Source organism: Sitodiplosis mosellana, unplaced genomic scaffold (genome assembly GCF_009176505.1).
Source record: "Sitodiplosis mosellana isolate CC-2019 unplaced genomic scaffold, AAFC_SMos_1.0 Smas_scaffold_1515, whole genome shotgun sequence".
Taxonomy (NCBI): Eukaryota; Metazoa; Arthropoda; class Insecta; order Diptera; family Cecidomyiidae; genus Sitodiplosis; species Sitodiplosis mosellana.
This window is the reverse complement of record NW_022596757.1, coordinates 1-11,558: the sequence shown is the minus strand read 5'-3', so window position 1 is coordinate 11,558 and position 11,558 is coordinate 1. Positions and strand designations below refer to the sequence as shown.

General features: G+C 43.1%; 1 protein-coding gene across 1 annotated transcript; it reads left to right on the top strand.

Annotated features, from left to right (window-relative positions):
- The first annotated feature begins 2,350 nt into the window (after positions 1 to 2,350).
- LOC129571167 (uncharacterized) lies at positions 2,351 to 6,377 on the top strand. Its single transcript, XM_055450932.1, has 3 exons — positions 2,351 to 3,144; positions 3,578 to 4,457; positions 4,548 to 6,377. The coding sequence occupies exons 1-3, from the start codon at positions 2,351 to 2,353 to the stop codon at positions 6,375 to 6,377; spliced, it is 3,504 nt and encodes a 1,167-aa protein (XP_055306907.1).
- Positions 6,378 to 11,558: the final 5,181 nt, after the last annotated feature.

Here is an 11,558-nt window from a genome sequence, read left to right as displayed (position 1 = left end):
CGTTCTCGTTGCATGCCTTAAAACCCATGACAAAGTCCATATTACGACCATGCTGAAGCGACAAAATGCCTGTCTGTATAGCATAAATTAACTGTTGCCATCAGTTTACAAGCCCAATATCGAAAATCAATCGTCAGATGTAAACGATTTTCGAATGTTTATTTTTTCTAAGAAAATCATGCCCAAACAGAAACCTTTCATGTCGTTACATGATTTGTGCCATTTTACCACACACATCTCTCCGTTCATGCCAAGCGTTTGAGATGCGGCACAAAACGTCCACTCTGATTGTATGTTCTTTGCCACAGAAGTACAGTCATACACGACCGAACGACCGAATGCAAAACACGAGCTCAAGACCATCGCTATGCAACATCGCCGTTGCATGCAAGAAAGAAAGAGACGACCATAGATGTCTCAAAGTTGTCGTGCACATTTTGCTACACAAGCAGCGCGCGCTACTTGGCATCATCCTCCTTCTCTGTGTGACATTCATTGTGTACAGACGTGCTCTCAACATAGCTCTAGCGTTTCGCGACAAATTTATTTCGCAATACTTTCAAAGTTCTTCCTTCTAATAAATACTCGAAGCCAGTAATTGCCCATACGTTTGTGTTTCAAAAGATAATAATATCAACGACCAATTAGTGCCTTTTCTAAAACGACCAAAACACTAGAAAAACTGGACGAATTTCCGCAAAGACCACTCAGAAGGACAACCCGTTCGCAATCGCTATACGAAAAAACTATCGCCAAAACAGCTGCAGCCAGCAGAAAAATGACCAATATTGAAAAATTAATTCGTAGCCGGAATGGTTACGAGACAAGAATTGCCGCTTGTATCGAGGAAAGCCCTGACGACCAAATCAAGGACATGAACATCGTCAAAGTTGAAGACACAATGGGTAAGCTTCAAAAATATTTTGACAAGTTCGAACTCGACCATCTTAGTTTAATCGGTGAGGCTATGACCAACGATGACGTCCAAACATACGAGACCAAATACAGAGAGGTGGACAAAAAGTGCACCGATTTGCGCTGCAAATTAGCCACCAAATTGCACGAATTGCGGCGTGCAGAAGCCCAACAAAATGCCCCAGTCGATGACAAGACCAAACAAACCATTGAAGTAAATGTGAAGTCAGCCGACCCGCTGAACAGTATCACAAATTCATGGGGAACTTTTCACGGTGATCACGATCGATGGCCCGACTTCCGCGAAAAGTTCCGTGCCAATGTCCACGAGAACGATGTGCTCACGCCCGTTCAAAAATGCCAATTGCTACTTCAAGCATGCAAAGCCGCTGCTTTCTCGACCATTGGTGGTAAGACCCTCGATGCAACCGAAGCCAATTATGCCCGTGCCTGGAAACGCCTCCACGATGTTTACAATGACGATTACCTCGCCGTACAACGAACAATGAAGCGTTTGCTCACGACCACAGTTATGGCAGAACCAAGTCACGACCAAATTCGTCGAATGTTGGACTTGATCCACGACGTCGAAGGTAAGTTGTCGAATTTCTTCGACATTCACCACTGGCAGCCCATCATAATGTTCACTTGCCTGTTCCGGTTGGACGCCACCACATATGAAAAGTGGGAAACCGAACGACAAGCCGCGTATCGCCAAGCGCAGGCAGCCAAAGCGGCCAACCAATCGGCTGAACAATCGATGGACCAAGACCAAAATGACCCACCAGGTGACAACTTGGAAGAAGACGCTAAAAAACACAACATTCCATCGCTGGATGTGTTCAAACAGTTTCTCGAAACTCAGGCACGCATTTTGGTTCACAAAATGGGCCAACAGTCATCACAGGCCCCCAACCAACAGCACCATTCACGAAGCCGTGATTCAAGTTCGAATCGCCAACGACCAACACATGACACTGGTGCAATCCCAAAAAAGCCAAAATCGTATGACCAAAATTCACGTCGCCCAAAAGAAAAATTGCCGCCCTGCCGATTGTGCAATGAAGACCATGGTATGTTCAAGTGTGATATTTTCCGTGAAATGCCATTCGATAAACGTGTCGATCTGGTACGCCGCCAACATTTGTGTGAGGTATGCTTTCATGTCCACAATCCAGGTGATTGCTACGTTGACCAACGCCCGTGCAATCGATGCACAGGAAAGAAATACCATAACACGCTCATATGCCCATCTCGCGAAGCCGAAAAACGTACGACCATGCTGTCAGTGGTTGGAAACAAGCCCGAACCAATCACTTTCAGTCATTCCAGTAAACGCCCTGCGGCGCGCGATAGTCGCGATGAATGACTAGAAGGCCCAAAACGACCACGGTTGGGATTGCAGGATGTTGCACCCAAAACGACCCAAAGCATAATGAAAGTTGTAACCGATGAACCAAATTTACCTGGCATACCACGGCATATACAATGGCCGGCTGAAACTCAAGAAATAACGCCCACAGGAAATTTACGAACGACCGTTATTTTGGCAACCGCAATGGTTCGCATTCAAGAAGGTAATAACCTTTCAACGCCCCAAAGAGCACTGATGGATAATGGTGCCCAATGCTGCCTAATGACCAAATCATGTGCTCGTCGTTTAAGACTAAGACAAATTCGATGCCATCTGCCGTTGCGCGGTGTCTCAGGCCCAGCCGGCATATTAGACCGAAAGGTAAGAATTTACATACGACCCTGGTTTGATTGTGATTTTGTGATTGCAGTTGAACTTTTCCTTATCGATGACTGGGAAGCTTTGCACCCACCAGTTGACGTTCAAAGAGTATTGCCACCAATGAACGGTCAGCTGCTTGCCGATGAGAATTTCAACACGCCCGCCCGAATTGATTTATTGCTTGGTGCTGACGTGTGGGCAGCAAGTATGGGCACGACCATATTCCGAAATAATCTCGGTGCAATGATGCAACAATCCGAATTCGGTTTTCTTGCACTTGGGCGTTTCACAATGACCGATCAAAATGCCGTGTTCGCCACAGTATTAAGCGTTATGACCGGAGAAGGACCATCGTTTGAAAATGACTATTTGTTGGATGCCATCAAACGATTTTGGAGCTGGGAAGAAGTCGCTGAGACAGTTCCATGGACGACCGAAGAACATGCCGTAGAAAGACTCTTTGCCCAAACCCACTATCGGAATGAACAAGGCAGGTATGTTGTTCAAATTCCAATTAAGCCCAACATGCCACCTCTCGGTGATTCGAGAGCAATTGCCCTAAGAAGATTTCACCAATTAGAACGTCGTTTACAGGCCAATCCCGTATTACGGGAAAAATATGTCCAAGCCATGCGTGAAGAGATCCAATGCGGATACATGGAACGCGCATGGGGAAAGCCCGAAGGGATGGCATACTACATCCCGCACCACAACGTTAACAAAAAATTCCGCGTTGTCAACGACGCCTCATGCCGAACGACCAACGGAATATCATTAAACGACATTCAAATGATAGGCCCAAAGATCCAACATGACCTTGCTGACCAAATCATGCGTTTTCGTCGCCACAAGATAGGAGTTGTGGCCGACATCAAGAAAATGTTTAAACAAGTAAAAAATCGACCCATCCCAATGGGATCTCCAAAGAATATTTTGGCGAGAAAGTCCACAAGACCCATTACTAGAATATTGGTTGACGTCCGTAAACTTCGGCCTATCCTCATCGCTCCACTGTGCATGCCGCGCAATGATCCAATGCGGAAAAGACAATGCCCAACAATACCCACACGCCGCAAAGACCATTGAATCCGATTTTTACGTCGATGACGGCCTATTTGGATCGGAATCAGTCGAGGTAGGCAAATTGCTGTGCCGTGAAGTCGATTTAGTACTGAAATCGGCTGGTTTCGAACTGCGAAACTGGTCGTCAAACAGCAAAGACATTGAAGACCTTTTCGAGTCATCGAGCAATGCCATAGTTACCCTAGAGATGAAAGATGACACGAAAGTTTTAGGCTTGAATTGGATCAAGTCGTCAGACGAGCTTGCCATTCGTGTGAATGTTAATGCCAAAGACCCAACGTCCAAACGCCAGCTGTTGAGTCAATTCGCAAGCTTATATGACCCGAACGGTTTTATTTCTCCGTTAATTGTTACTGGTAAACAAATCGTCCAAAAGCTTTGGAAAATTCAAGACCAAAAATGGGATACGCCGATTCCAACCGCAATCGCCCAAGAATGGAGTGCTTTCTATGCCAGCCTCCATTTGCTACAAGCCTTCCGTATACCTCGATGGATAAGTATGAAGACCGGAACCACCATTGAACTGCATGGTTTCGCCGATGCCTCGAAAAAGGCATATGGTGGAAACATTTACGTGCGTGCAATTGATGAACAAGGCCGTTTCATGACCACATTACTCACGTCCAAATCAAAAATCGCCCCTTTGGTTGGCAATCCAACCATTCCTCGCCTCGAATTACAAGCAGCAGTAATTCTGAGTAAAATGCTGAAGCATACAATTGAGGTATGTGAATTCAAAGACGTCCCTTTTTATGCATGGACGGACAGTACAATCGTCCTCCATTGGCTACGCCGTTCGCCCTTTTCATTAAAGACCTTCGTTGGAAATAGAATTGCCGCTATTACAGCAAATACACCATCGAAAGTATGGGCTCACGTTAGGACCGAAGACAATCCAGCCGACCTCATAAGCCGAGGCATGAAAGCCCAAGACCTCGTGACATCCGATTTTTGGAAACACGGACCAAATTGGTTACAAAAAGACAAATCAGAATGGCCAAAACCGAAATTAAAAGTGACCCAAGAAGACAAAGAAGCGATTTTGAATGAATGCGAGCCCCAAAACGTGAGCGTAATGCTCTCATGTACGCCCATCGGTTTCAAAGAATGGAATCTCATTGACCGTTTTTCTGATTGGAGTAAGATCATACGAATAACTGCCATCGTGATGCGTTTTGCCCACAATGCCCAGCAAAAAGACCCAAGAAACCGTACTGTAGGTAGAGCATTAAAAGCCCATGAAACCAGAAATGCAGCTGGCTACTGGATAAAATGTGCACAAGCCGTGGCATATCATGTAGAAATCCAGTGTTTGAAAGCCCGTGACGACCAATTCCCAGCGAAAAGCAAAATCCTTCCATTAAACCCACGGCTGGATGAAAATGACATATTGGTCGCTGGAGGTCGACTGAGAAACGCCCAAATTGAGCAAGACCGAAAATGCCCGTTTATAGTTCCGCCAAAGTCGCGAGTATGCCAATTGATTATGCAACAAGCCCACAAAGACACATACCACGGTGGTGTTCAGATGATGATGGCCCACATCCGAACCACCTATTGGATACCAACGCTGCGTGCACAGCTTAAGCAGATTGTATCTAGATGCGCACCATGTACACGTCACGCCAAAAAGACTCAAGACCAGCTCATGGCCGATTTGCCAATCGAGCGTGTCACACCATCAAGACCTTTCCTAAGATGTGGTGTTGATATGGCAGGCCCATTTAACGTCCGTTTAACCGACAAGATTAAACTAAACACTCGTGCACGAGTTTTACATGACACCGAACTGAAAGGATACATTGCCATATTTGTATGCCTGACGACCCGCGCCGTACACCTTGAGCCGGTGATGGCGATGACCTCTGATGCCTTCAAAGCCGCTTATCTTCGTTTCGTAGCGCGAAGAGGAAGACCACAAAAAATGTTCAGTGATCACGGCACGAATTTTGTGGGCGCAAACCGTGAACTGAACGAGGCCCACGAAAGCTGGGAAGCTTCCGAGCTTCGCCAGTACGTAAACGCCCAAGGTACTCGCTGGAAGTTCATAACGCCAGCCGCTCCACATGAAGGCGGCTTGTGGGAAGCGGCAGTCAAGTCCATGAAGCATCACTTACGCCGAGTGATGGGACCACACAAATACACATTCGAGGGTATCGCCACTCTACTCGCCGGAATCGAAGCTTGCCTTAACTCTCGCCCAATTTGTGCCATGTCCGACGATCCAAATGACATGCAAGCCCTGACGCCCGCTCATTTCATTATTGGTTGCCCTCTTACATTGCCATTACCAGAAGCCAAATGCAATATGCCCGAAATGACCGCAAACAAATTATATGAGTTCATGCGTGCCCAACAAGACGATTTTTGGAAGGCATGGTCTGCCGATTACCTGTCGTCCTTGATGCAAAGACCAAAATGGAAAAAGACCCGTGAGAATGTCAAAGAAGGACAAATGGTGTTGATAAAATCAGAACTTTATCCACCTACATACTGGCTAATGGGTCGGATAATCAAAATCAAAAAGGCTAACGACGGCCTCGTACGATCAGCCACAATTCGAGTTCAGAACGGTGAACTGGAACGACCAATTCGCAAATTGTGCATTTTGCCCACAGACGACGACCACCTATACCAAAGGTAAAGCCACCAGATGTTGCGGAAACCTCAACCGGGGGAGTGTTCAGAACTCCATATGCAATCAAGCCCATACACACGAAGCCCATACACACAAAGCCCACCAACACGAACCCATATACACAAACACAACCAAACGAACGACACATGTATACCAGCACACAAGTCACTGCGTAGCAATGACAAAGAGCAGACCCGCTACGACCATCAAGCCAACAAGACCTTTGTCGATGTCGAGCGCAAGCAATACAAAAACCAAAAGGAACACATTGTCATAGTTACTAAGTAGAAAAATAAATAGTGATTCAGTTAACAATTCAAAGCCATTGCATTTATCATTTTATTGCCCCTAAAAACCTTCTTGTGCTCGAACACGCTCACGTATTTGTCGGAGAATATGCGATCAGATTTGGTGTGTCTGTTGACGGTGCCACGTATAAAAACTCTCAATTGGTTAGTTCCATGGCCGGACCTGAAGAGAGAATGTGAAGAATTGTTGGTGACCGAGAAGAAGATGCAAATCGTCGAAAATACAACGGCTGGTGCTAATGATAAACTGCAATTTATCAAGCCGAATTACGATGATTTCAAAGACTTTACGCCACATGAATATCCGGGAATCGAAAAAGGCTATGAGATTTATATGGTCGACAGCGATTGCGAGGAATCAATACAATTTGTTCCGAATAAACACGATGACGATAGCGATATTGAAAATGAAGATGGCAATACGAGTGAAGAGGACACCGATACGGCACCTGAATCGGAGAAATTCATCAAAGAAGCGAAAAGTTTGCGCGAACGTAACCGGCGTCTGATTCGACGAAATCAAAAAGAGCTAAAAAAATGGGAAGAGGCTGAAGAGGTTAGACAGAAAAAGCTTAGAAAAAAGCTAAATGACAATAACAAAACAAATGGCAATAACAAACGGAAAAAGAAACAAAGAGGTCCAAAAGCAATTATCAATGATAGTGTGAAAAAGCCAATTCGAAATTCAAAAGAAAAATGCATATTGAAGAAAAAAGTGAATGAACCTAAAATAATTTATGATTCAAGAAGTTTACCACGTCGAAAATTAGCAGGAGCTGTATCAACGCACATTTGTATTGATTCTGCTTCAGATCAAGAGCCCAGTGTGAGCAAGTCTAAAGTGGCCACAAATCGAACGGAACCAATTTCATCGCGTGGAAAAGCACAACAATGCCAAGGAGCCGCAGCAACTATTCGACAACAGGCGAGCCCGAAAAAAGCATGTAATTCCAAAAATAGTATGATTGGATTAGTGATTAAACCGCCAAACACAGCAGCACGCATGGATTGTGTACAATTGAGCGTGTCGAAGAATGATGAAACGAGTACGCCAGATTTTCGTCAATGCATTGAATCAAACACAACACCACAGTGTGCTGGTAAATCGGATGGCGGAATAATTTGTCTAGGTGATTTGCTACAGAAAGCGGAGGAAGTTTTTGATCGACACAAAGATTTACAAGTGACGGCGGCTAAGATTCAAGCTCATTTCGATAAATTTCAGATAAATTATAGCCACTTGATCTTAAATCAAGTTCAATTATTAGTATCCACATATCCGAAGGCAAAAACAGTACATATTCTACGGAATATAAATCCCAATAACCAACACGAATTTAAACTGGCAACAGCTTCATTACCACTGACAAATCCTAAGGCGATTTTGGTCCTAGAGGACAAATTGGTGGCTAATCCTTTTAAGATTGGTGTGGTTCAAAATAGCAGCCCAAACATCGATTTGGCAAATCTAAACACATGCATAACTCAAAATGTCCTTAAGTCTGTTCAACCATTGACCTCTGATGACTCGGACGACTCGGAATCACAATTTGAATCATTCCATAGCTTCCCACCAAGTGATTTGATAGCCCCCTCGGTAATCTCCGAACTAATGACATCGGCTACGGCATCTTCTGCTCAAAAACCGACGAAAAAGGAGAATAGCTCACAGAGCGTTTTGACAGAGTCCCCATTACACGATGCACTGAATGTGACAACAGATGTGATAAGAATTCCAATTAGAGGAAAATATGGCCAAATAATGTATTTAAAAATTAATGATTTGAATGCCTTACACAGTCATACAGTGTTAAATACCAGATCTCAAACGATTGGCCACAAACTCCAAGCGGCACCTGGTTGTGTAGACACAGAGTTAGCATACCCCACTGAAAATGCGACACAAGAAGAACCCGAATTATTGAACAAAACAACAAACGCTCTACAGCTCCTATTCAAATTGTATTCGTTCCATCAACAATTTATGGAAGTTGTAGATGACTTGCAAGATTCATCACATAACCAAGACCCTGATTTAATTGATCGCATCAATTCGCCGGGAAATCAGATCATAGTTTTGAATGAAACCTGTATTGAATTACTCAAAACAAATATGGAAAGGCTTGGTATTGAATTGAGTCCACAAAATGGTCTATCTTCTCAAATTATGAGTGGCGTTGAACTCAATATGAACCTGAATACATGTGATTTGTCAATGAAAGATGTTTCTTGTTGTTTAGCTTCCACCACAACTAAAGCCAATACAATGCAGTGTGTACATAAATCAGATCAAATCAAAACACCAAAATGTGCAGGTAAATCGGATGGCAAAGTGGAAACGAAGCATGAACAATTCAAAATGAATTACAGTTCGCCGCCTGCTTCATTATCAACGAAATCGGAAGGTGAAGAACGAACGTTAAAGCGAAAGATTTCGCTGAACGAGGATGAAATTGATGTGACAGTGCACACGCGACAGCGAATGACGTGTGAATCGAGTGGGGCAACAACGCCAACGAGGCACACACGAAGCTGTGCAATAACAGCCGTTACCAATGTCAAAGACGATTTACCAATTGAACCGGAAAAGACGCACGAACGACGTCGAACGACTGGCATTCAATCGATTGATAAACCAACCGCTTTAGAGAACATTCAAATCAAAGAAGAACCGCAACCGAATCAAGTACTAATGAGATTCGGTAAATTGACATCGTCAGCGGAAAAATCGCATCGTGAAAATCGTTTGATTGCCCAACCGGTGATTAAATCTGAACAAATCGAAGCATCGCGTCATGGTCGTAAACCGAAGCCAAAACACTCGGTATTTGAATCGGACATACAATCCGAATCGACAGATGCCAGTCGAAAAATTTCAGTTGGTCGACCGCCACGCATTGCACCGTCAAGGAATATAGGTACACGGGAACAACCACATTCATCGTTGACTGGGGTCAGCACTGAACCATCGGGCAATGGGTGTCCCAAGTTTAGCGATAATGACACATTGAAGTATCGATTGACCACAAGGTTTTATCAACATCAACCGCCAGATCATCTAAATCGGCAGCAAATTCAATCGAATTTGCAATTGCAACATCGCCAAAAACAGGTAGTATGGATTTACTTTTTTAACGAATGTTTAACAGAGAATTTGGTAAATTGTCTATTCAAAATTTTTCACAGCAGCAACAGCCATCACCTCAATACAATGATGAGTTGTACAGTGAGAGGCCGTCATCGTCACAGCCGCGAAAGTATTGTAGCCATGAACAAACCAATTCGAATAATACCATTAAAGTAGAACAAGTACAAAAATACAACAATATAGAACCGCCGCTGGAAGGTAATTTTTTCGAACAATTAGCCCATGAAATTGATTTAATTCTTGATTTGATGTCAGCTCCAAATGACTTGAAACGAACATCGTCAATCACGCAATATTATGTGCCATCTAAGATTCGTATTCGTCGATTAAATTGTGATTGTGAACCGGAACTTGATGAACCAGAAAACAAGTCACACCCTAAATCAACTGCTGTCAATGAAGATAATTTGGAATTTTGCGATAACATTGCATTGGCCGATATGAACAAAGACAATAAAGTGTTCGACGAAAATAAAGAAGATGATTTAATTAAACAAAGCAAAACCAAAACTGACGAGATTCTGTCGCTGCCATTGATCCCCGTTAATGACATAGGTAAATTCAAACCTTTTTTTATCCATTGAATGATCAACATTATTTTGTTTTAAAAAATGAGTAAATTTTCTATTTCATTTTAGAATCGGAATCAAAATCTGATATTGAACCAATTCTGAATCAAAGTTCAAATCCGATGGTCTTATTTCCTGCAAATTCTAACTCAAAGATCATAAATCCAAAATGCCTTAAATCTGTTCAATCGTTGGCCTTTGATGACTCGGTAATAAGCGGTAGTTCGACGAGTGAAAGCATAAAACGTAATTACAACAAAAGACCAAAAACAGATTCATCATTTTGAAGATAATGATCCAGAATGAAATGGTTGTATTTTCTCTGTTATTTCAGAATCTGAACAAAGTCGAAACAATATGATGAAATCGTTGCACAGTCCCACATTGTCGAGTACGAGTTCACAGGGCCGTAGAATAGCACCAACACTGGGTTCTGTCAATCAGCAATTAACATCGCTCATAGAAATAAACGACGATATAGTACTAGAGCAACGAGAAAAAAGAGCAAATGCTTTAAAAAAAACCGTGTCTAATGAGCCAAAAGAATATGAGCCATATTCAATTATCTCACCAACAAAATCTCATCAAAAATCAGACCAAGAGCCCGGTGTGAGCAAGTCCAAAGTAGCCACAAATTGTATGGAAATGGTTAAAACACTATTCAAAGCGGGCAATTCACCTCAGCTTGTCAATGCACAAAGTAAAACACCTCAAGAGCCACCAGTACCAGTCAAAGTTAAACGGCCAAGTGGTAGACCAAAGAAACCCATTAGTGAACGGACTGTGGTGGTGACAACCGAAAAAGGCCACGTGGACGGCCGAGAAAACTAACGGCACAACCGGCTCCCATAAGACATAGAGAAGGGCGAACGAAAACAAAATATCACAAATGGCCACTTTCAAATTTATATAAAACCAAACATGAATAAAACAATGCGATGTTTGCAAATAAATTAGATATTTTTTCTATTTCTTGGAAAAAAAATTTCCTTATTTTTACATTGCACTGCTTTGGTAAACTTTTAATTTAATCCAAAAAATAAAGGGTGTCATAAGGTCATAGGTGCTGATGCTTCAAACAGTGAGAGCGAATAAATTTAGGCGAATAAAAAACCGTCTCACATCGATATGCATAAATTAAAAAAGGTGGTCGAAATGGATG

Coding starts and splice junctions, on each gene's coding strand:
- LOC129571167 (XM_055450932.1), top strand. CDS start 2,351: ATGAAAGTTGTAACCGATGAACCAAATTTACCTGGCATACCACGGCAT. Junction 3,145..3,577: donor TATCGGAATGAACAAGGCAG/GTATGTTGTTCA, acceptor GGATCTCCAAAG/AATATTTTGGCGAGAAAGTC. Junction 4,458..4,547: donor TGCTGAAGCATACAATTGAG/GTATGTGAATTC, acceptor TTTTCATTAAAG/ACCTTCGTTGGAAATAGAAT.